The sequence below is a fragment of the Marmota flaviventris genome, chromosome 10, assembly GCF_047511675.1.
Source record: "Marmota flaviventris isolate mMarFla1 chromosome 10, mMarFla1.hap1, whole genome shotgun sequence".
NCBI lineage: Eukaryota > Metazoa > Chordata > Mammalia > Rodentia > Sciuridae > Marmota > Marmota flaviventris.
In genome coordinates this window covers 30,599,795-30,626,069 of record NC_092507.1, presented here as the reverse complement: position 1 = coordinate 30,626,069, position 26,275 = coordinate 30,599,795, and the positions used below count along the sequence as shown (strand labels likewise).

General features: G+C 38.1%; 1 protein-coding gene across 2 annotated transcripts in view; it reads right to left on the bottom strand.

Annotated features, from left to right (window-relative positions):
* Positions 1-402: 402 nt before the first annotated feature.
* The window catches only part of Smap2 (small ArfGAP2), a 48,309-nt gene continuing 22,436 nt past the window's right edge, over positions 403-26,275 (bottom strand). For both annotated transcript variants that reach the window (XM_027937004.2, XM_027937005.2), the window contains exons 2-10: positions 19,916-20,049; positions 17,891-17,976; positions 16,822-16,900; positions 12,246-12,332; positions 11,204-11,285; positions 10,105-10,211; positions 8,129-8,294; positions 7,366-7,682; positions 403-1,763 (exon numbers count right to left, since the gene is read on the bottom strand). In XM_027937004.2, the coding sequence (XP_027792805.1) occupies positions 1,638-1,763; positions 7,366-7,682; positions 8,129-8,294; positions 10,105-10,211; positions 11,204-11,285; positions 12,246-12,332; positions 16,822-16,900; positions 17,891-17,976; positions 19,916-20,049 (1,184 nt within the window). In that variant the 3' untranslated portion in view covers positions 403-1,637. The remainder of the gene's footprint in view (positions 1,764-7,365; positions 7,683-8,128; positions 8,295-10,104; positions 10,212-11,203; positions 11,286-12,245; positions 12,333-16,821; positions 16,901-17,890; positions 17,977-19,915; positions 20,050-26,275) is intronic.

Sequence of the window (26,275 nt, the reverse complement as noted above, 5' to 3'; positions counted from 1 at the left end):
TTGCCTTTACCAGGCAAGGCTACTGCTTCCTTGGCAGGGAGGAATTCCAACTTGTGATTTAATCACCCAGGCATAGGGAAAGAACAAGGGGCTGGAAAGCCAGATTCTTTAGCAGGCTCTCTAGCGGTTCTTTGGCAGACCCCTGACCAACTACTTCCTCTCCCTGGGACTCAGCTTCTCTATCTGTAGGGGGAAACATGCTCCTAGTTCTGATGTTCTGTGACCCTTGTTCACAATTCTTTGCATTCACTGGAGAGAGAGCCCCTTTCTGACCGCTCAAACCTGGGTAAGTACAAAATTCTTTAAAATACAAGAAGTGAAGGAAGGAACTGCTCCTGGAAAGTAGAAAACCTATGTGGACCTCACCCACCTCCAAGAGTAACACACAGTAACAAGCAAACAGTCCTTCCCTGCAATATTTATTAAGGAATTTACACATACACAGGAGAAAGGCAAACAGGCATTGTGGTTCCCACACATGAAATCCTTTAAGCAAAGTTTTTTTGTTTGAATTTTCAAGTGGGGTGAACAATGGCTGAGAGGAAAGCTGTCCAGGCTCTCTGCCTCACACACTGGGAAACAGGTGGGCAAATAAAATACCTGGATACGCGGGTATGAAAGAGTGACTGGCAGATGGGAGAAGGGAAAGGAGATAGGGAGCTATTGATGAGATGGTAATTTTTTTTTAAATATAAGAAAAACTGGCAACAGTTTTAGACTGTTGATAAATTAACTCCTCTCTGTTATAAACCTAAAACTAACAAACAAAAACAAAAATGCCCAGAGCAGTTAGGGAGAGGGTGGGAGGCGATATCCACATGTACACACACATAAGCAGTGCACAGATTAAGCTCTGCATCCCCACACTGGGGCTGGTCCTCCAGCCATGGAGCCGGATCCTCTGATGGCAGGGAGGAGGCAGCAGGGATGTGCATCTGTATGGGACCTTCATAAAGTCTTTGGTGCTAATAAAGGCTGACTGAAGCAGCGAGTCCTGAAGCCCCAGATCCAGAAAGCAACTCAGGGCAAAGTGGAGTAATATTTTTGCTCATCCACACAGGAAGGGGCTTGCCTCACCCCAAGGCTAGGGTCAACCTGATCCAAGACCCAAGGAGTATTTAATTTGATTGCAGGACTTTTTTCATTCCCATAAAGCATGGGAACATGATACCTCTCTTTAACCAAAACTTTAAACACTTAGAAATAGCTTATTAACACATATAGAAGAATCTCTACACCCTCCCCTTTGCCTAATGCACAATGCCACAGACCTTTCTAAGGGTCTGACAGGAGGTTCAACCTTGAGGGAAGGTACTGAAAAGTGTGCACATTTTCCCTGTGGTTCAAGTGCCTTCTGCCAACGATTTCTAAGGTGCTGGTGCCAGGAAAGGATAGGGGCTGTGGCTGGAGAGGAAGTCAGGATGGCCAGGGGACATGAACAACATAGAGCAACAGAGAGGTCTGCATGTTTGGGAAGTGGCTGGGTTGGACAGGATGCCAAACCCCAAATGACTTATTGAGCAATTTCTAAATCAAATAGAGAGAGGTAGGAAAAAGGGATGGTGGGGAGGAGAGGTGAGGAAAGAAGGGGGAGAGCAAAGGCTAAGGAAAGTGGCAGCCATACAGGTGTTTTGCTTTTATTTCCACATCTGAGGACTCAGAGTCTGATTTGCTGCCTGTCCATTTCCACCGCTCATTGACTGGCCATAGTTCATCATGCCGTTGGCTCCATAGAAGTTCATCCCAGCCATCTGCTGGGTCATCTGGAAGGGAGAGAGGAGACTTTTCAGACTAGGCTGTGGGCATTCAACCAGTTAGTACAAAAGGCAGGGTAGGAGTCCTTCTGTCTGTGGGGAGGGAGATCGAGACAAAAGGAGACTATTACTGTACACAACTGCCCTGAACCTTAACAGATCACTTCAAGGACACCACATCATGCACATAAAGGACTTATCAGAAGGGTGATGTTGCCAGAGACCAATGCTCAGAAGAGAAAAAAGGGATCCTGGGTCCATCAGCAAAAAAACAGCATAAGAAGCCCTTCTTTTCTCCCTTTCCAGTTCCTTTTCATAACCAAAGGGGCCTGTTAACTGATCAAGGCCAACTCAAAGAGACCAAAGAAAAGCACCCCTTTCAGCGCTCCTGCCTCTTCTCCAGCAGAAAGCAGTTACTGTCAGGTCAGCACTTGAGCATGCTCCTTTGCAGAAGGAAAAATAAACTGTACTGTTCCAAATGAATAAAGGAAGAGGAGTGGAGACCAACACATCTTCAGTGTAGGAGAAGGGAAGGAGCTGAGAGGAGTCATGGGAATGAGGCCTGGGTGGGGCAGGAGCCTCATTATGAATTGGATTTGAAAGATTGGCCCCTGGCCACAAACAGATAAAAACAGTTTGTCAAAGAAAAATGCCTTAAATTTCCTGAGTCTAGTTCATTTTCTAAATAAATTATTTTTCTTTAGGAGAATGTCTATTTTCTTCTACCAACTTTTTAAAGAAAATTTCAAACTTAAAAAAAAAAAAGTGAGACAATAGTACAAGAAACCCATATGTATCTTCCTTAAACTCATCAATTGTTAACATTTTATTGTATTTTTTCTCTCCCTCTCTGTATGTGTGAGATATATGAATATGTATGTATATAAACAATGTCAAGGAGCATCAAAAGTTGCAGATATCATCATGACATTTCACCCCTCAATAAATCAGGAGGCATCCCATAGGAATGAATGCCTTTCTAGAACCGTAATGTGATTAACACACTCAATAAATTTAACATTTTTTTAATTTAACCCAATACTGTAATGTATACTGCATTTCATTTTCACCTCTTTAGTCTCCTTTAATCTAAAACAGTTCTTCCACCACTCTTTCTTTTTTCCTGACATTGATATTTCAGGAAAGTTATGTTGTAGACTATCTCAATTTGTATTGATCTCATATTTTCTCAAGATTGGGTACAGGTTACATATTTTTTTGGCAAGAATTCTATGTAGGTGATATTGTGTCTTCCTCAGTACAAGATATCAGGAAGCACATGATAATTATTTGTCCTATTATTGGTAATTTTGTTTGATATATTGGCTAAGACATTTTTTAAAATTGTAATTAACAAGGCTCAGTGGAACAGTGCTTGCCCAGCATGTGGGAAGCTGTGGGTTTAATCTCCAGCACCCCCAAAATAAAAGAAAAATGTTCCATATTTTTTTGTAGTGATTACCTATATACTAATACTGTTGTCCTTAATTTCCTTCTCTTTTACTCAAGATTCTATGATTTAGCTTGACAGCTTCCTATATCCTTTGACTTACACCTATTTATCTTTATTTTTATTTTTTTGGTACTGGGGATTCAACTCAGGGGTACTCAACCTATTTTGTATTTTATTTAGAGATCTGGTCTCATTGAGTTGCTTAGCACCTTGCTTTTTGTTGAGGCTGGCTTTGAACTTGTGATCCTCTTGCCTCAGCCTCCTGAGCCACAGGGATTACAGGTATGTGCCACCATGCCCAGCTATATCTATTTATTTTGCAACAATTAATTAACTTAGTCTACTTTCCTTTTTTTCCTCCCTCCTCTATTTGTTTTACTTGTATTATTATGTTTGTCAGAATACAACAAATTTGGGCTGGGGCTGGGGCTCAGCGGTGGAGTGCTTACCCAGCATGAATGAGGCCCTGGGTTCGATCCTCAGCACCATATTGAAAATAAATAAATAAACAAATAAAATAAAGATATTCTGTCCAACTACAACTAAAAAATAATTTTAAAAAAACAATACAACAAATTTTCCTATCCTTATTACTACCCTTGTTTTAGTCTTAGGTTCTTAATAAACATTCAATGCTCATCAACAGTCCTTGTGCCAAAATGTGTCTCCTAGGTGGATGAAGTTCACCTCTGTTAGATTCCTCAGAAAGGCTTGCAAGCACGTTCCCTAAGTTCTTGCATACATATTTTTTTACAGGCTTCACATCTGAAGATAGCTTGACTGGCTGTAAAATACCTATCTCACGTGTACTTGAGTGTCTTGGAGATTCCCTTTGTGGTCCTTTGAATGTTGCCTTTAAAAATCTGATGTCAACCTGAGTGGTTTGTGTTGTTTGTTTTGTTTTGTTTCCAGGAAGTGATTAAGTTTTGTTGGGAGGGAAGTATGAAAAAGGATAGATTCCTGATATTTTTTCTTGTTCTTTAAAGTCTAAAAGTTTACCGGGATGTTTTAGAGTAGATTATTTGGGGTTAATTTTTCTAGAATCACAGTGAGCCCATTAATGTTATTTACAACTCTATTTCTAGAAAGTTTTCTTGTATTATAGTTTTAAATATATTAATTCTGTCCTGATAAGGTGTCTTCCAAATGTATTTGTGTTAGGCTTTCTTTGCCTACTTTTTTTTTTTTAACATTTATTTTTTAGTTGTAGATGAACACAAGACCTTTATTTTATTTTGATGTGGTGCTAAGGATCAAACCCAGTGCCTCACGGATGCTAGGTGAGCGCTATTCCTCTGAGCCACAACCCCAGCCCATCTTTGCCTACTTTCTATAATATACTTTCTCTGATTCTTTTCAAACCCCTTCCTATATTTAGTTTTCATTCTCTTAGCTGTTTTTACATCTTTCTTCAATGTCAAATAGATTTTCATCTGAATTTATTCAATTTATTTCTAAGATAACTCTCTTTTTCTTTGATTTCTTTCCTGAATTCAATAAACTTTCATTTCAAAACTTCTAGTGTTTTGTCCATTTTTGGTTCTAAGTTTTTGAATTTTCAATTCAAGCTGTTTATCTGCAAATGTTTAAGGACATTCTCTTCAGGTTGGTAAACTGCTTAACAATTTTATTCTGCTTAATGACTTTTTTTTTCCCCTCTGAAAAGAGTTGGTACTTAAATGAAATCATAAATACTTTTTTTTGCATTTCTTTTTTTCCCACATTATTATTGGAACATTATCATTGTACACAATGATGAGATTTGTTGTTACATACTCATACGTGCACACAATATAACAATATAATTTGGCCAATGTCACTCCCTAGCACTTCCCCCCTCCTTTCCTGACTTCCACCCCTTGGTTCGTTTCCTCTACTGACCTCCCTTTGATTTTCATGAGATCTACCCCCGGCTTTCTTTTCCTTTTTCCTTTCTAGCTTCCACATATGAGAGAAAACATATGTCTCTTGAGCTTCTGAATATGACTTATTTTGCTTAATATAATAGTCTCTGGTTCCATCCCTTTTCCTGAAAAGAACATAATTTCATTTTTCTTTATGGTGGAATAAAATTCCATTGTTTGTATATATATACCACATTTTCTTTATCCATTCATCTAATGATAGACATCTAGGTAAATTCCATAGTTTGGCTATTATGAATTGTGCTGCTATAAACATGGGTATGATGTATCACACTATACTATGATGACTTTAATTCTTTAGGATAAATACTGAGGACTGGTATAATTGGGTTATGGTGGTTTCATTCTGTAGGTTCTCTCTTCACATTCCTAATTGTTTCCTTTGCTGTGCAGAAGCTTTTTAATTTGATGCTATCTCATTTATTAACTCTTAGCATTATTTTCTGAGCTTTAGGAATCTTATTGAGAAAGTCATTGCCTACGCCTATGTTTAGCTCTATGTTTTCTTTTAGGAGTTGCATAGTTTCTGATCTAATTTCTAAGTCTGATCCATTTTGAGTTGATTTTGGAAAAGGGTGAGAGATAAGAGTCTAGTTTCATTCTTCTACAATATAGATAACCAGTTTTCCCAGCACCATTGTTAAAAGGGCCTTCTTTCTGGGCATGGTGGTGCATGCCTATAATCCCAGTGACTTGGGAGGCTGAGGCAGGAGGATCACGAGTTCAAAGCCAGCCGCAGCAACTTAGCAAAGTCCTTAACAACACAGTGAGACCCTGTCTCTAAATAAAATTTTAAAAAAGGCTGGGATGTGGCACAGTAGTAGAGTACCCTGGGTTCAATTCCTGGTCCCCCCAATAAAGAGGGTCTGTCTTTTCTCCAATGTATGTTTTTGGCACCTTTGTCAATGATCAGATAACTATAGATGTGTAGGTTTGTCTCTGGGATCTTCTATTCTCTATCATTGGTCTGTGTGTCTGCTTTTATCCCAGTACCATGCAGTTGTTACTACAGCTCTGTAGTATAATTTGAAGTCAGGTATTGTGATGCCTCCAGCATTGCTTTTTTGGCTAATAGAATTGTTTTGGCTATCCTGGGTCTTTTATTCTTACAAATGAATTATAGGACTATTTTATTCTAGTTCTGCAAAGAACGTCATTGGTATTTTGATAGGGATTGCATTGAATGTGTATATTGCTTTTGGTAGTATGGCCATTTTAACAGTATTAATTCTGCTTAATGACTTTTTGAAGGGAGAATTTCCATTACCTGAAATGTTTTGATATTTATTTATTTATTTTTAAGTGGAGCTGAGGATCAAACCCAGTGCCTCACATGTGAGGCAAGCACTCTACCACCAAGCTACAGCCCCAGTCCAATGTTTTAAGTTTTGTTTTCTATTTTCAGTAGTTTTGTATAAATGTCATCTGTCATGTTCTGTTATTTTTTAGTGCTTTTTTTTTTTTTCCAAATCATTGATAATATAGACAGTTATGAGGATTTAGTAGATAGTTCTGAGTTCAAGACCACCCTCTTCTGTTAATTAGGAAAATAATCATTTGGGAAGAAGGATGGTATCTCCTGATTTTGTAATTCTCTTTTCCACTTCAAATTTGTTTCTTTCCTTTCACTATCAGGTCTCCAAAGAGTTCCTCCTTCTTCTAAGTCACACCTATCTCTCTGCCATGCAAAACTTTTCCAAGGCTACAACCTATAATCCTATGTATTTCAAATTCCTTATTTTCAATCCCCTCCCCCGCCCAAGAACTGTTCTCAGTACGTCTCCATCAGGGTAGGCCTTTCTCCTCTGAGAGGTGACTTCATCTGCGTTCTGTCACTTATAAGCCCTGCTTCCCTATCCACGTTCTGCAGTCTCCTCTGTGATGCTGGCTCTGCTGGATTTCGGTGTTCGATGCTAATGTCATGTCATTGGAAGCCTGTAATAATGGTAGCAATGGACAACAGGTATTTTTATTTTTGTATTGTCTATCCATATAAGTCTTTCTGGTTTTGTTTTTGAGACAGTGTAGACTCAGATTTAGATAGTTACCCTTATTTTATAGGAAATAAGAACTCCTCAGAAAATTTTGACTCTAGGAAGGCAAATCTAAGAATGTCTCTCTGGCATTATCTCGTTTACATGGAAAGCATTCAAGGGATAAGGGAAAGGTGAGAAGTGAGATAGGCTTGAGGAAGGCTCAGAAGTCTGATATCAGATCAAACAGGGAAGCTCACCTGAGTGAGGTTCCATTGCAGCTGCTGAGCTGGCTGAACCCCATACATAGTCTGGGGCATAGCTGCCATTCCTGCCATGTAGCCAGCCTGCTGGGTAGTCATCATCCCATTCGGCACCCCCATCATGGATGCCTGCATGCCACCCATATAGCCTGCAGGCATGGCCATAGGGGCAACCATTCCAGAAGCTCCAGGCTGAGCTACCATGCCGACTGGTGGGGGCATCATGCTCCCCATGATGCTGTTAGGAGGTGTAACCCCAGGGAAGCTGGGGTAAGCTGTGGGATATGCCATCTGAGCAGGAGCCATGAACATTGCTGCCAAGAAAACACACATCACATCTTAAAGAGGAAAGGACACAAAGTTAGCCCACATTCTCACTGGCTACTTTTCCAGTTAGAGTTTTTTAAGACTACTCTCAACTCAGAATGCTGTTATACATAGCAAAGCAGTTAGAGAGATTCTCTACCAGATTTGCTGTGGTTTATCAATGGGGCACTGACCTGGCCACTTCTCCTTAAGAGGCCAAATCCAAGCCTTGACTCAGACTTCACAGAGGTCTGACATCAGAACCCACAAAAGTATGACCCTGAGTTATATGTCTGTTGATACTCTGTGCTTTTACAAGTAATGTCAGTTTCAGGCATGTTTCCTATATGATACTCCAATCCCCAAAGCAAGTGTCCCTCATCACAACAAAAAACTCTGCGTGTATATTCTCATATCTCTTCCTTGTACAAAGCTATGACTCCATGGACTCTACCTTGGGCAGGCATTTGAGGCGTTTGGGATCCATATAGTGAGAGGATGGAGTCCTTGGAGAGTTGTTTCTTGCCTATTTCTTCTGACTTGCTCCCTGGCTCCGGAAACAGGTTCAGATTTTCAGGAACAGAACCAGCACTCCCGGCAGTTGGCATGGATCCTACAACCTTAGAGCACAGAGGGTAGGGGGATTGGTGGAATAATCTTCATGGGGGTCTCTATAAGGATCTCCATCATCTTGTGCTGCCTCTATCATTTGCAATAAGAATTCATGGTTAAGGGGCTGGGGTTGTGGCTCAGTGGTAGAGCGCTCATCTAGCACATGCCAGATATTGGGTTCGATCCTCAGCACCACATAAAAGTAAATAAAATAAAGGCAATTGTGTCCAACTATAACTAAAAAAATATTTAAAAAAAAAAAGAATTTATGGTTCAGGTTGGGGTTGTAGCTCAGTGGTAGAACACTTGCCTAGCGCATGTGAGACACTGGGTATGATCCTCCACACCACATAAAAATAAATAAATAAAAATAAAGGTATTATGTCCATTTACAATTAAAAATAAAAATATTTTTTTAAAAATTCATGGTTTGTCTAGGTACAGTAGTATACCCCTGTAACCCCAGCTATTTGGAAGGCTCAGGCAGGAGGGTCACAAGTTTGAGACCAGTCTTGGTAACTTAGTGAGATCCTGTCTCAAAATAAAATTTAAAAAGGGGCCAGGCACAGTAGCACATAATCCCAGTGACTCAGGAGGCTAAGGCAAGAAGATTACAAGTTCGAGACCAGCCTCAGAAACTTAGCAAGGCCCTAAGCCACTTAGTGAGACCTTGTCTCAAAATAAAAAATGAAAAAGAAAGACTGGGTATGTGGCTCAGTGGTAAATCACCTCTGGTTCAATCCTTAATGGTCCCCCACCCCAAAATTTAAACAGGGCTGGAAATATGTATGGATTAGTCATAGAACACTTGCTTAACACATGTGGGCCCTGGGTTCAATCCCCAGTACTGTAAATAAAGACAATTCATGGCTCATATCAGACATTTTTACCATAAAAATATGTGAATATACATAATAGCTAAACTCTGGTTCAATCCTTCATTCTTCAGAAAAGCTATGTGATTTAGTAGGAAAAAAACAAAAACAATCCACAAATGATGCTGCACAGACTACTGGGTTTAGATCCATGCAGACACTCACTCATTGCATAACCAGAGGTTAGTCACATAACTTTTCTGAACTAATATTTGTAAATTATCTATTTTGAGGGGTACTGGTAAGGGCTTGAAATTATTAATAAAATATATAAAAATGAGATACATCAAATTCCTGGCTACTCCTTGCATACAATAGGCATTCCACAATGGCAGCCAATAACACATCTACAACACCCTGGCGGGAACTCGGGCTGGAAAGCTGATCTAAAGTATAGCCTTTACAATCTGACAGACCTTTTTTTTTTTTTTAGAGAGAGAGAAAGAGAATATCTTTTTTTTTTTTTTTTTTTGTAGATGGACACAACACAATGCCTTTATTTTTATGTGGTGCTGAGAATCGAACCAGGGTCCCACCCGTACTAGGCGAGCGCTCTACTGCTGAGCCACAATCCCAGCACCGCCCCCCCTTTTAAAAATATTGTTTTAGTTGTCGATTAACATGATATCTTTATTTATTTATTTATTTTTATGTGGTGCTAAGGATCAAACTCAATGCCTCACATATGCAAGGCAGGTGCTCTACCACTGAGCCCCAACCCCAGCCCTCTGACAGACCTTTGATAGAAGCCCACTCAAAGGGCACTCTGTGAGGCAAAAACAAAACAGTATGAACAATGAGTTTAGGCTGTGACAGAGATGATACAGTGTCAAGGGAAGAATTAAGAAAATCAAATTCTTCCAAGAAGTATGGCTTGGTTCTATGATTAAGTTATCACTCTTTCCGGAAAGTCCTTTAATCCTTAGAATCCCAGAAGACTCACCTTTCTGGAAACTGAAGATGGGGATGGAACAGAGGCCAAAAGATCTAAATCCTTCTCTAGTGTATTGCTGGTCTTACTATTTGTAATGGAGCAGGCCACAGGAGCATCTAGAAACAGATCAAAACCAAAATGTAGCACTGCTTACTCCTTCCTGCTATTGCAGACAAGAAGTAGAAAGAGAAGGCCCACAAGCTCTGTCATGGACCTGGAAATCTCGCCTACTGTTAGCTTGGATAGGCCTTCTCAGAGGAGGCCTCCCCCCCATATTTGCAAGAAGGCTATGGGATAAACTCAGGCCTGACTGCTACATCAGTACAAAGGCTAGAGGACTGGCTGGCTCCTTCCTGGCAATTTGAAGAACAGTGTATAGGATTCATTTTCAGAGAAAAATAAAAGGTAAAGAAATTAGAAGCCTAAGTAGCCAATAACCTAAGTCAATAGCAGAAGACTGAAACAAAGTACAGCCATCAGTGTGATGAGAGGCAGGGGAACAGGCTTTCTTTCTGAAAGGGGCAAAATCACTAGATTAATATTTCAAGGGAAGAATGGCCACAGAGTAACAGGCAATCTCTGAAACTGGTTGCACCTGAAAAATCAAGGGTGCAGGCAGGGAGTATAAGGGAGGGAGTAGAGTACAAGGAGTAGAGTATAGGGAAGAGGCAAAAGGGTGAAAGGTGTTGTTAAGTGGAACTGCAAACATTTAGTATGTGTCAAGCATAGCACTAAGAGCTTTAGAGGCATTATATCACTTAATCCTTCCAACAACACCTTTGAAGTAGAAACTTACCATCCTCATGGCACGGATTAAGAAAGTAATGTTCAGATGTCACTATTTAAGATTACATACATATGTGTCGGGACTTGGCTCTAAAGCCATGCTTTTAACCACTACACTGTACTGTTGCTCTGAAAAATGTCCCAGTAAACACTTTCTTAAAGCAATGGCTCAAATGTAAAACATAACAGGAAGAACAGGAGAGAACAATCTTAGTGAAGAAGACACAAATGAGAGTCCCATCTCTACCAATCTTCTCAGGGTCAGTCATAGAATTTCATCAAAATATATAAGAATGTGGGGGCTGACAAGTCTGACTCTTACCAAGGCCCAACAAATCCATGACGGGCGCTGTGGATTTGGGGGAACTTTTCCGAGGTAGCTGTGAATCTTCTTTTTTCTGTGGCTAAAGTTAAAATATGTTATAAAAAGAAATCAGCAGGTATTTCTGAACTCTTTTTCCCCCCTCTCCACTATAAAGCCACACATATTCTTGTGGTATAGTTGCTATTTATTCAAAGACAGTTATCAAAGAAACAAAACCCAGGAAGTGCTAGGAAGCTTGAGTGCATAAACCAAACCTGAAGTGAAAATAAAGATATTGTCTATACTTGGTTAGCTTTCTAGAGTTGCAGTTCTTTCTGAAACCAAGACAATCACTGAGCAAGGAATCTAACAGAAGTAGTAGTTTTGGGTCTCAAGAAAAATCAAGGATAAAAGTAGGTATCTGATTATACAACAAATCTTCCAGTGGCTAGAAAATCTTTTAGTTTAACACTAAAGGGAGATCAGTTTAAAGATTACTTAATTCACTCTGCCATTATCACTAGTGACTGTCCACAGACAGTATGATTCACAATGGTGATAAAGAGTCTTCCTTACCCAATAGTAAAAAGTCCTCTCTCCCAAGATTCCAACCTCTTATATTCAGAATATCTACTACTAGAGCCACAGTAGCCATGTGGAAAAGGAAATTAGTGCAGCCTAACTTCTGGACTGCTCCTAAATGCAAAAGGAAAATGAAGCACATGAGGTCTAACAAGGACTACTGTGGAATTAGCATCTGCTCAGAAGCTGTCATGCAGCCATGTCATTTTAGCATGGAACATGACTTGAGCTTAAATAGGACAGATGCAGTTTCCAAGCTGCCATCTAGCTTCCAAGAGAACACTTCAGGCAGCAATAGGTAATGGGCAAGAAGCAGAAATGGCAGCAGGTGATCTGATCTAAATGTGGAACCCCTTATTTCAGGTACAATGATAAAATATGGTATCAAACCCACCTGCCCACCATGAGGCCTCTCCTCCTCCCTCCATATATAAACACACACAAGACCATCACACAGGGCAGGGACTTTCCCACTTACCATTTTCACTTTCTCAAAAACAACAGGTTCCATTTTTTTCTCTGGAGCTGGTTCACTCCCTCTTTTCCACTTGTCATCCTTCTCTTTCTAGAAAGATTTAACAAGATAATGAACATAAGCCCCATGGTGATTCAATAAACTATAATCCTAAATGTTCACAAAGGACAGCAAAAATCCCCAGTGATTCTTTTTTTTTTTTTTTTTTGGTACCAGGGATTGAACCCAGGGGCACTCAACCACTGAGCCACATCCCCAGATCTATTTTATATTTTATTGAGAGACAGGATCTTGCTGAGTTGCTTGGGCCCTCACTAAGTTGTTGAGGCTGGCTTTGAACTTGTGATCCTCTTGCTCAGCCTCCCAGATTACAGGTGTGCACCACCACGTCTGCTATCCTAATGATTCTGATGCAAGAGTATGGCAAACTTGGGACTGTGTCTTGGTGTGGAGCTGAGAGTTGACCTCCTCCACATATATTCCAAACATCTTAAACACTCACCCTACTGGTCTGTCTGACCCACCCATGACTCTTGAAATTTGCAGTACAGACTATCTACAGAAGCTTTAAAGTTTGTTGCCCATTTTTGCCCTAAATTTAATTTGCTCATGTTTTGAACAGATCCCCTCATTTTAGTGTACTGGTAAATAAGTTCATGTTCATCTGACTCAGCTTATGCCCTTTGTGATTTTATAAATTCAATTACAGGCCCTGTCAATATTCATTTTTGTTTTTAAAAATGAGAAAACAGACCTAAATTTTAAGATTAAAGATTAGAAAAACAAGAATTAAGGAAACAAGGCAAGAAAGAATTAGGGAATTCTTAAGGAAAAAAAAAAAAAGATTATAGGGTGTCCTGCATGGATTGCCTGTCTAGGGCCAAAAAGCATGTCAAAATAAATATTAGGGCCGGGAACAGTGGTGCATGTCTGTAATCCCAGTGGCCTGGAAGACTAAGGCAGAGGATCGTGAGTTCAAAACCAGCGAGGTGCAAGCAACTCAGTGAGACCCTGTCTCTAAATAAAATACAAAATAGGGCTGGGGATATGGCTCAGTGGCCAAGTGCCTGTGAGTTCAATCCCTGGTACCCACCCCCCCCAAAAAATAAATAAATAAAATATTAGAAAGTCTCTCAGTTTTTGAAGTTTTTCAGAGGCCACTTCATAATACTTTTACGAATTATAAAGTTATTGGTCACATTTCAACAAATAAACACCTAATGGAAAACAGAACCACAAAGTAACCTTAAGAATATAGGCATATTGGGCTGGGCTTGTGGCTCAGTGGTAAAGGGCTTGCCTAGCATGTATAAGGCACTGGGTTCAATCCTCAGTGTCACATAAAAACATAGAGAAATAGTTAAAAAATATTTTTTAAAAAAGAATACAGGCATGTTTATCAAGAATACAAATAATAATGAATGCTGGAGAGGATGTGGAGGAAAAGGAACACTTATACACTGTTAGTAGGATTGTAAATTAGTACAACCACTATGAAAATCTGTATGGAAGCTCCTCATAAGACTAGAAATAGAACCACCATACAACCCAGCTATACCTCCCCTTGGTATTTACCCTAAAGAATTAACATACTACAGTACTACATGCATACCCATGTAGCAGCACAATTCACAATAGCCAAACTATGGGTAAAGAAACCATAATATATGCACATAATCCAGCCGTAAAAAAAGAATAAAATTATGTCATCTTCAGGGAAAATTTATGGAACTTGAGAGCATTATGCTAAGTAAAATGAAGTGAAACTAGAACGCTTACACCATGCTGAGAAGACAGTAAAAAATGGTATAACTTTTGGAAAGTACATTGTCAACTGTATGAAGAGACAAATATTGGAATCATCTGACCTAGATATACCATATCTTGTAATGAATCTTAAGAAAATAATAAAAAATATGAAAAAAGTTACATGTACTAAGACATTCATTCCAGAATTATTTATGCTATAGAAAAACTTAAATAACCACATTTATGTCACAGAAGAGAATAGTAAATGATACTGATTTACCTATTCACTAAGAAAAGATATTCAATGTAAGTAAATAACATAGAAATGTATGATGTGTTATGTATAACATGAATCATGAGAAGGAAAACAAGAGACATTATACCTAACTAGCTTTTGGAGAGTTCTGCGTTTTCTTGTGGTGCTGGGGATCAAATCCAGCACCATGAGCACACTGAGCAAGTGCTCTTTCAATGAGCTACATTCCCCACTCCCATATTAGATTTTAAATAAGTCTCCTATATAGAACAAAAGAGATAAAGCAAGATGATAAGCCTTAATAAAGATGATAAGAATTGTGAATTTTAACTTTTCATATTTTCTGTAAAAATAATTTGATAATCACAACACATACAGCTTTGTCTTTTTCATATATAGTATGGTACTTTAATACAGAATACTTTATTTCTTGAAGTTGAAAATGCTTTATCTATTAAAAAAGAATAATTGGCTAAGCATGTAGCTCACTGATAGAGCACTTACCTAAGCATGTACAGGTTCAATCTCTAGCCCCACAAAAACAAAACACTATAGAATACTTTTTTTTTTTTTTTGTAGTTGTAAATAGACAGAATGCCTTTATTTTATTTGTTTATTTTTATGTGGTGCTAAGGATGAAACCCAGTGCCTCACACATGATAGGCAAAAGCTCTGCCACTGAGCTACAGCTCCAGCCCCAGGATATTCTTTTTAAAAGTCAGTCTCTTTTTGTTGAAATTAAATGCTCTTACTTAGTAAATATTAATTCTTAGCATTAAAATCTTCAATAAAAACATAAACAAGTTAAACACATCAAATTTAAAAAAAAATTCTGAAATAGTTTTTTGGTAAACAGGAGGTATTTCCTTTCCAAGAGAAAACATCCAATAATTAAAAAGCTTGTTTTCATGGGTATGGTGGGCCAGCAATGTAATTAGGAACATCTGAATGACTGTCTTAACATGGCAAATCTTTCCTCCTCCTCCATCCTCTGAATTACCTCAGATACCCTTTTCTCACCTCATCTGATTTTATATTTCAGGAATAATGAAGAGTTTGGCAGACAGACCATAGTTTTCTACAAATAAAAGGAAATGTGTGTACTTTGGCTCTAAACCTTTTTTGAGGGCTGAGGTTGTGGCTCAGTGGTAGAGCGCTCACCTAGCACATGCGAGGCCCTGGGTGCAATCCTCAGCACCACATAAAAATAAATAAATAAAGATACTGCATCCAAATAAAAAATAAATATTAAAAAAAAAACACCTTTTTTGATGATGCTACTTGAGCTGTAGCTGTTCACTGAATTAATTCCTTCTTGGAACAGTTAAGATAACTGACAAATCTTTTTTTTCTGGATGACCGTAAATAAGAATCTTTCATATTAAGTTAGGAAGGAATTTTTTTTTTCCTAACTTCATGAATACCTTGTACTTTCCTATAAGCCTGTGTTGAAATTCACCTTTCATACAGCTGGTTCCAATTAAATGAATTAAATTAATTTTTAATTACCAGAAAGGGCTTAGAGAGCCGCATGCAAACTTAGTGATTTCAATGGCTTTTTTATCATCCATCAAAATAAATAACTAGAAGATAGATAGGAACTGTAATAGAACTGGCAAATCCCAGACTATATTTTTGTAGCTAGAGAAATAGTTAATTATTTCTAAGAGAATTTACTACAGAATCTTGTCAAGGCTATTTAAAAATCTTAATGGTTATATTTATTAGTTCTCCCTTTATTTTCATTATTTAGGCATATTTTCTTCCAGAAACCATGTTGCTTTTGCTCCTGATGTGTTATACTGACCTAGTTATCACACACTATCTATAACTATAGTTATCAGGTTCTAACCATGCCTTGGGTGAATGTGTACTTGGCAAATGGTAGTTAATTTCCCTCTGAAACTATTCTCAGGAATAAGAAAGGGTTCCAGTGGCCCTCAGTCCACCAATACACTGGTCATTACCAGGTAATAAGGGAATAATATGTTGGTCAAACTGAAAGAAACTGGTGATTTAATTATACCTGCTTCTGTTGACTTCATTTACAAAAGAAGAAAAAGTATATGTGTATTCATATATACTGATATATATACACACATACTTGTACACACATATTACTCTATTTAACCTACTGTGCCCAATGTGTCCACTTCAAGAAATAATTTGGAACTGAGAATCACTAATATCTTCTAAATATAGATCAAGACAAAGGATTCACTGGTGGTTTGTCCTCCCCATTGCTGAGGCAAAAGTTTTTTCCATGATATCCAATGGTCTTTACTCAGTAACTGGCTTTTCCCCTACTTTTTCATTTTTAAAATATTTTAGTTGTAGATATACATAATAACTTTATTTATTTACTTTTTTATGTGGTGCTGAGGATCAAAACCAGTAAGTACCTCACACTTGCTAGGCAAGCACTCTACCACTGAGCCACAACCCCAACCCTACTTTGGCATTTTTTAAGTGATGGTTTTAGACTATTTTGGTAGCAGTTTGTCAAATTCTTCCTTGGCCTGATTAGTAAGCAATAACATATTATGAACAAAACCTGAAAGATTTACAACCAACCCTAAAGGCATTGATGTCCAGACTTCGGTCCATGTATTTCTTCTTCTCATATTTATCTCGAATAAATCCCTCAACAGCTCTGCAAAAAACTTATTAAGGATGAATCAAATAAGTCTCTTCAAGAGTAAGAACATAAAAGATGAATTTATATCCCACAGAGCATTGATCTTCTCTTTCCCTACTGACTCATTTCCCTACAACTCTTGCTTCGTTGTATGCAGTTTCCCTGACCAAAATCTTGAAATTTTATGCCTTAAGCTACTGGAGGGAAGCATTGTTGCCTATGATTTCTCTTTAAAGTGATAACAGCAGCAAGTGGATTAACCTTCACATTGTCATCAGAGGGACCTCTGGCTGTTCTAAGATACAGGGTAAATGATGAATTATCTCTTTTAAAGCCCTCAGATGAACAGACTTCAAGCAAAGCAACTAAATGCCCCTTAAAAATATAAACCTTGCGTCCCACTCCAAATCCTGATAAGTGAGTCTTCTACAGGGTCCCAAATCTACATTTAACAGGTTCTAGCTGCAAACACCAAAAAATAAACTTTAACAAGGTGGTCTACAAACTACATTTTGAGAAGTACCACCTTTATGAAGTTTGGTTTTACATCTAGGCACTGTCCCCTGTTGAAGTGATGAGTGAAAACATTATTGATAAGCTGGTCAACAAAGGTTATTTCTTTCATACAAGACATAAGAATGCAATAAAAATGAATGACATTTTTTTGAATACCAGGGTTCAAAAAAGCATAGTAAACTATTCTTTTTATCAAAAAAATAGTTTTAGTAACCCAAAAACTAGCAGAGATGTCACTTTATAGAAAAATTCACAGTGAAATCACTGCAGTTTTAATTCCTGATTCTTTCCATCTGATACTACATATAATCCCAACATCAGCAAGAATACATGTGCTTTTTCTGTCTTGATTGTAGGAAAGAAGAAAACCCACGCCTTTGACAAATCCACACAGAGATGGTCCCCTCAGGTCTCAGGCTTTGAATTTTGTCTGCCTCTCCCCAAACATCAAAGGATCACCAGCCTTCTAAATTGCTCCAGAAAAGATACAGGTCTATCTGAGGTCGCCGAAAGGTCTCAGGAAGGTATGCTTCATAAAGCCGGTTTGCCTTTCCATTGCCCATCTCTTGCATGCACTGCAATCAAAGAGAATACAGAAACGGGAAATGTCAGAATGGGAAAGAAAAACTTCTCATCCAGTTCTTCTATTTGCAGTTAAAGAGCCAATCTAGAGGGTGACAGAACCAAGATTTAAACTTGTGTATTCTGGTTTCCAATCCAGTATTCTCTCTACCCTACTAGGAATTCCAATCACTTGCTCCTACAGATTCTTTCCCTTCTCCATGGGTTCCTTTTATGGAAAGATTTGTCTTCCAAAATACATTTAATTCAGTAATAATTCAAGATGTTATTTGAAATTCTAAGATGCATAGCTAACAATCAAAATGTCTACTAGGCAGGCAATAATGGGTATTACAATTCTAAGTTTATGCTATTAATTAACCTATTCAGCTCTATTAACCAGTCAATGTGTGTTTCCCACTAGGTTTGGGGGTGTTTTTTTTTTTTTTTTTGGTACCAGGGATTGAACCTAGGGGTACTTAACCACTGAGACATTCTCAAGCACTTTTTATTTTTTATTTTGAGATAGGATCTAAGTTGCTTAGAGCCTTGATATATTGCTGAAGTTGGCGTGGAATTTGCAATCCTCCTGCCTTCTCAGGCTCTGGAGCCACTGGAATTACTGTGTGCCAACATGGCGGCCTCCCATTAGGCTTTTCAAAAAGACCCCTTAAGCCAGGCATGGTGGCACATGCCTGTAATCCCAGCAGCCTGGGAGGCTGAGGCAGGATGATCACGAGTTCAAAGCCAGCCTCATCGAAAGCAAGGTACTAAGCAACTCAGTGAGACCCTGTCTCTAAATAAAATAAAATGTGGCTCAGGGGTCAAGTGCTCCTGAGTTCAATCCCCAGAACCAAAAAAATAAAAAAACTAACAAACAAAAAAAAACCCTTAATAGCAGTGAACGCTAGCTAAATCCCAAGAGTCTTTCAAATCTTCAAATTCAAAGATACCTCTATGATATATAATTTTCTTCATAAAATATAGTAAAGTATAATTTAAAATGTAACTCACCACCTTAGACCTTTAATGAATCTATAAATACAGTCTAAAGTAATTTTAAAGCCATCTTCTAATAAGAACACCCTCTTACTTCCGTCATCAACCTTAGTAATTAGTTTTCTCTGTAGCCTCTTCCCCCAACACAAACCACACACTCACACACAAAAAAAAAAAAAAGAAAAAAGAAAAACTTGTTTTAATTAAAGCACTTCAATGTAGGAAGGGAACAGAAACTAATGAAGCTACATCAAGATGCAGATCTTGGGCTAGCTGGACTCATTAATTTAAGTGTCCCACTCCCAGACCACCAAGCTAATAGTAAGCAAGATTTTAGCAATAAAATATTACTATAATTCCAGGCTGGGGTTGTGGCTCAGCAGTAGAGCACTCGCCTAGCACATGCGAGGCACTGGGTTCAATCCTCAGCAACACTTAAAAATAAATAATAACTTAAAGGTATTGTATCCAACTATAACTTTAAAAAATGTAAAAAATATTACTATAATTCTATAATTTTTGGAAGGTTCTTATTTTGTTTTATTTATTTATTTATTTATTGCTGTGCTGAAGATTTAACCCAGGCAAGCATTCCCAGTCCAGGAGGTATTTTTGTTATTTATTTTCCTTAAAGTGAATGCCTATATCTAAAACTACAAAGGTTAGACATGCAAATGCCAAGGGTCTTAAAAAGTAATCCAAAGATCCTTCTTAATGCCTTCAAAAACCCCTGGGGTCCTAGACCATAGAGTGTATTTTAAAAGAAGTAAAATAAAGGTGTCTTACCCTGCTGTCTTAAATAGAAAGATTAAAATTTTCTCTATTAAGGCATGAAAATTTGACATAAATGTTTAAAACTATCTTCATCTTGGTGCCTAGTTTGACTGACACTCATCTGAACTACTTTTACATAGATAAAGGGAGCAGCCAACTCTCTCTCAGTTGTGTAAGTACCTGAATCTGTTCTTGAGTCCACTGGTCGAGGTTAACTGATTTTACCCTGGATATGTGCACCCCCAAATTCCTGTGGATTCCAGCACATCGAATGCAGATAAACACGCCAATATTCCAGGAGGCCCATCGTGGCCCTGTGAAGGACAGGAACAGGACAGTCAAGTCAAATTACAACAACATTCAAGGCCCAAGGTGCCACACTGAGATTATCAAGCAAAATTTCTGCTAAAATGAAAGTGAAAGAATATTGACCACAATCGTCTATTAATTAACTTGGTTCATCCCTCCATGGATCTGCTTCTTCTTTTTTTAAGTGTAAAATTTTAAGTGTATAGTACAATGGTTTTTTGTATATTCATATAGTTGTATAATGATCACACTATCTAATTCCAAAATATTTTCATCACCCAAAAGGAAATTCCAAACTCATTAGCAGGCACTCCCACTACTCCCAACCCTTACTTCCCAGTTCCTGACAACCAGAGATCTACTTTCTGTCTCGATGAATTTGCCAATTCTGGACATTTAATATAAATTAAATTATGGACATGTGGGCATTTATGCATGGAACAGTTTTCAACACTGATGAGTGTTGAAATACGAAATTATAATATGCTGCCACTTACATAAAGAAAAATCCCAGGAGAGCAGGGCAAAGTATGACACATTCTATTTAGCCTGGCACATTACATGAACAGTCCTCCCCCAAGAGACTCTGCAAGGTGCTGGGCCTGGAATCAGTTTTCCAACTAGGAAAAAAGATACAGATATGGCATGCCAGCCCAAGGCTCAACCTGAAATTGAAAACTCTGTTTATCCTCTCATCCCCTGCAGGCCTATAAAATATGCATCCACATTAACTTAATAGGATCCTTAATAAGATTCTTGGGTTGATGTCCCCACTTCACCCAACTACAGGATTATCTAGATTCAAAATTCTCAAATAATGCAATTATTTAGATGTTTATTGGAACAAAGGAGAAACCTCAGAAATGAATTTTAATAAACTTACAGAATCTCCCATCCCCTCTCAACTTTGCTCACCCTAATAATCACTCTGGAAAATCTCAAACTTCTCTTCATAATTTTTATACAGGGGGAAAAAAGTGACTTACTTTTACATGACACCTGTCAAAGACATACTGAAAAGTCTAAATATTTCCTTCTCTATTTTTCCACAGAAAATAAGGATGATGTTAAAATTAGAAGTTGCAATAAAGAGATGGAAAGGCACTAACTGATTTTCTTCACTGATAAATAGGACCTGTTTGGAACAAGATTGCAGTTCTATAGTACACAATTATTTGACATGTTAGCTTGTATGATTGACAGCAATTTTAATGAAGTAATGCTAGAGTCCTGTGTCGAAAACTATTCATACAAATTTGAATCCATGATTATTATAAATAAGGATAGAATTGTTTTGACAAACAGCACTCATTTATTACAACTACTGGTATAAATACATGAAGGCTTAAATCCTTCTTATCACCACCAGGTGGTGTTCTCTGCCTGAAATTTTATCCAATACCTTCTCATTGCTATTATTTTGATAGGCTAAGATGTATCTTCTAAAAAGATCTTAAATCCGTTCAGATCCCTAGATGGATTCGCAGTCAGTTTTCCATATAACTAACTAACATGAAGACTCACGTACTTGTTTTCAGGTGGTGGGTGTTTTACAAATGAAAAATGAGGCTTGCTGGGACTCTACATATCTATTTTTGGTAATAGTTTTCAGAACTCTAATTAGATCTTAGTTATGTAAGATTTAAAATGGGACCAAAAGTTAATATTTCATGTTTTTTTAACATTTTTCTTCTCTCTAGATTCTATAGTCTAAAACTCATGATAAGATAGTTAAAAGGTACTAGTTTGCTAACAAAGTTAAAAGTCAAAAATATTCATTAAAAGTTAGCTGTGGTAACAAAGAAGAATAAGATTATGGCATTTGCTGGTAAATGAATGGAACTGGAGACTATCATGCTAAGTGAAATAAGCCAATCCTCCAAAAACAAAAGCTGAATGTTCTCTCTGATATGTGGATGCTAATACACAATAAGGAGGTGGTGGGGAATAGATGTTCATTGGATTAGACAAAGGGAATGAAGGGAAGGGAGGGAGGATGGGAATAGGAAGGAAAGACAGTAGAACAAATCAGACATAACTTTCCTGTGTTCATATATGAACACACGACCAATAAAAAGTAAATCCACATCATGTACAGGAAGGGGAAGTTATACTCCATGCATGTAAAATATCTTGAAATATATTCTACTGTCATGTATAACTAAAAGAACAAATAAAAAATTAAAAGTTAGCTGTGGAAGACTTGGGGGTGTAGCTCAAACCCCGCACCACCAGCAAAAAAAAAAAAAAAAAAAAGCAAAGAGGGCCAACAGAAGTTAGCTATGGAATGTCATGCTGTTTGCTTCCTGGCCCTAAGTCTGGAGAAGGCAATCCCCACTAACCTAAGCCACTGTCACAATGAGGAATTTCTCTAGATCCTCCAGAGTATTTACAGCCTTCTTGCCCCTGAGGTATGCAAGACAGGGAAGTGATGCTCTGGAGTCCCTGACAAGGCCTCAACACAGAAATAACCCAGCAACTGTCCTTTCATGAGAACCCAGATAAGAGCCTACTCTGCCCTATCCACCTCCCTGCCCCCCACAGAGCCATCACCTGACATCCCTCCTACAACATTTTCCCAGTGAAACAGTGACACTTCTGTCCCAGATACCCATTCTCTTCTAGTTGCTAGTCACTACATTTATTAGTCAATAACTGCGTGATCCATAATAGATTCTGAAATTGGAGAAGAGAAAAAATATGAGACAAAAATTACTTAAGTGCTGGGTTTAATTGACAACACTGAAGAAAGCGAGAGAGAGAGGGAGAGAGAAAGTTACTTATATGGCTAAAAAAGTGGAGAAATGGTATATGATTAAAAGTATAATATGAGGGGCTGGGGTTGTAGCTCAGTAGTAGAGTGCTCGCCTCACATGTGGAAGGCCTGGGTTCAATCCTCAGCACCACATAAAAATAAAATAAAGGTATTGTGTCCATCTACAACAAAAAACATTTTTTAAAAAAAGTATAATATGAGTTGGGCCCCAGCTACTTAGGAGGTTGAGGGAGGAGGATCACAAGCTTGAGGCCAGCTTGGGCAACTTAGCAAGACCCTTTCTCAAAATAAAAAATAAAAAGAACCAGGTGTGTGGCTCAGCAGTAAAGCACCCCAGGGTTCAATCCTTGGTACCAAAAGGAAAAAAAAAAAATCTGTGTAGCGAGAAGACTTAGGTTTGAATGCAGCTTCATTAGTAATTACAATGATAACCCAAGTGATCTTCAGAGATATACTTAAACTTCCTAAGCCTGCATTTCCTCATCTGTAAAATATGTACAATAACATCCACCTGGCAGGACCTGGAACATAGAGCAACAATAATGAATGAAAGCTATGCATAAGAATGAGGTTTCCAGAATCTACTTTCCATTCAACTTCATTGATAAAGGCCAGCTAAATCATTCATACATCTAAACCAACACTTTAGGCAACACTACAGATGGGGATGAGTTCTGGTCTTAGAATGTCAAAACCAAAATTGATTGTATGTCAGAAAGAAGAAATTTACCTAATTAAGCCAATATCTTCTTTACTTTTAAAGATATTTTGCTATGCACATTGAAGGTATAGACCATGATTTACATGATACATACATAATAAAATGGCTATTATAGTGGAATGGACATAATTTCAGTCTTCTAGAAAGCATGAAATTCGAAGCAGTTTCCTTTACCTCAAAATAATTTGTAAATGCACTACCTAAACCCCTACCCATTCCCTTTCTTGGCTACACATCCTCTGCCCTTGTGCCCACACATGCCCCCACTACACACACAAAGAAGGCCCAGAGCTGCCAGCCTTAGTGGAAGGTGCCAAGATTCCATGGTATATGACATTGCTGCTGCTAGGCCAGCCTACTTACATCTGGGATTCTTGCAGAAAGAAACCAATTGTTCACTACATATTGGTTATGACAACCAAGGAGAAAATACAAAAGGTGGGATGGAGTTGTGGCTCAGTGGTAGAGTGCTTGCCTAACACGTGAGAGGCCCTGGGTTCCAAATAAATAAGTAAAATAAAGCTTTAAAAAAAAAAAAAGAAATACAAAAGGTATTTTGAAATTGAAAATGAAAAGAGAGGGGCTGGGGCTGGGGCTGAGCGGTAGCGCACTTGCCTGGCATGTGTGAAGCACTGGATTCGATTCTCAGCACCACATATAAATAAATAAAATAAAGGGCTATCAACAACTATTAAAAATATTTTTTAAAAAATGAAAAGGGATTCTGAGAGGCAATATTCCAAATAATTTTGAAAGCAAAGAAGATAGATAAATAAAATAAACTAGCCTAACATGCTCCATACTCAAAGCCCTGGGTTCAATCCTCAGCACTAGGGAAAAAAATATAAAATCAACTGTAGAAAGTACCAGCCCAGAGACTTGTTACATGCATTTGGAAATCTTTCTAGAGCATGTCTTCATTGGTAAAATGGAAAGCATATAAGTAATATGCATTTATACTCGACTTCTGGACAGCATCTACACACAGAGAGTAACTACTGCTGCCCTGCTACAGATTTCCCTTGCTGCTAATACTCCCTAACCCCACCAGAGCTTCCAGAACTAGAAGGGTTCCAGGCTTAAGAAGTCAGCAGAGAGAAGGAGAAGTAGAATTACAGATAGCTTCAAGCTATCAGAATAATAATTTCAGCTTTCTGACCTCCAACCTATAGAGTTTCAGAAAAACAAGTGTTTGGGGGGTCAAAAATAAATTGAAGGCTACACATATTTTGACTTGGCAGTATTGTGGAGCTACTGAAAAGTTCTTAAACAGGCAGGATAAGAGAAAAGAGAGAAAATCTCTTCCATCTTCCAACCATACATGCTGAATGTATTCTGGAAACTTCCAGAATCTATCAATTTCTATCTAGACTGTCATCTCTCACCTATAAACATTAATTCTCTTAGAATGATTTATTGAGTCCTTAGGACCCAGGTACCCTCTCAGCTGAATATTAAGGCTAGAAAGGCAGAGACAATAAAAATGTGATTTCTTTATGCAGCAGGGGGTGGAGAGCTTTCAGATTAACACCTAATTGGTTTCCAGATTCTTACCAGAATAATCTCTCTAAAACACAAATCTGTACAAAGAAGACCTCTGAGTATAAATCTCACACTCAGAGGTAAAATATACATTGGTGCAAATTTTCTGACTAGCATATTTCAAACTGAGCTCTTAATCTCTAGCCAAAAAATCTGCTCTTCCTCCATTCTTCCCCATGTTCATCAATTATACTCCCATCCATCAATGGCAGCAGTCAAAAATTTAAACATCATCTTTGAAACCTCTCTCTCCTTCAACTCTTACATCATCAAGACCAAAATATATGACAAGATATTATCTCTTCTGTCTATATCACTATATATCTGATCTAAAATCACCAAAATCCTTAAACCAGTGCAATAATCTAATGTCTTTCCACTTTTACCTTCTCTTCTCCCCATTGCTGAAACAAAAACCATTCTCCACAAAACAGCCAATTTGAGATTTCAAGAATCAAAAGCCACCTTGCCACTCTGCTGCTTAAAACACTTCTATGATACTTGGAAGGACGAGGCAGGAAGATCACAAGTTTGAGGCCATCCTGGGCAATTTAACAAGACCCCATCTCAATAACGACAACTATACCCTTCTATAGAAGGTTTCTTTCTATTGCTGTTGTATTAAAAAAAAAAAAAATCCTTAGCATGGTCTCCAAGGTCCTATACATCTAGCCCATGTCTACAGGAAGCTCCAGACTCTCAATTCCTATGACACCAGCCCTCTTTCATTTCCTCTAGGCACAGCATGCTCCCTCTTAGGCTTCTGACCTTTGTTCACGCTGCTCCCATGCCTACAAAGCTCTTTCCCCAACCACTATCCACCACTTGTAGCCTGGCAAATATCACGAGGGTCTTAGCTGAAATGTTTCTTCCTCAAAGGAGCCTTTCCTTGGCCTCCCCTTTGCAAATTATAATCCCTTTTCCATACTTTTTACATTTTAGTATGGAAATTTTCAAACACAAGAGCAGAGTATAGTTAACACCACCTTCAGCAATTATTAACACTTTGCTTATTTCAGCTACGGTCCCACCCACCTTCCCTCACCCTCAAAGACTGGATTATTTTGAAGCAAATCCCCCAAATTATACCATGTCAAATGTATATATGTCAGGCTATATCTCTAAAAGATAAGGACTTTTTCAAAGTTATGAACTTTCATTGGTCCTTTATATTTTCTTTCCAACTTGTACC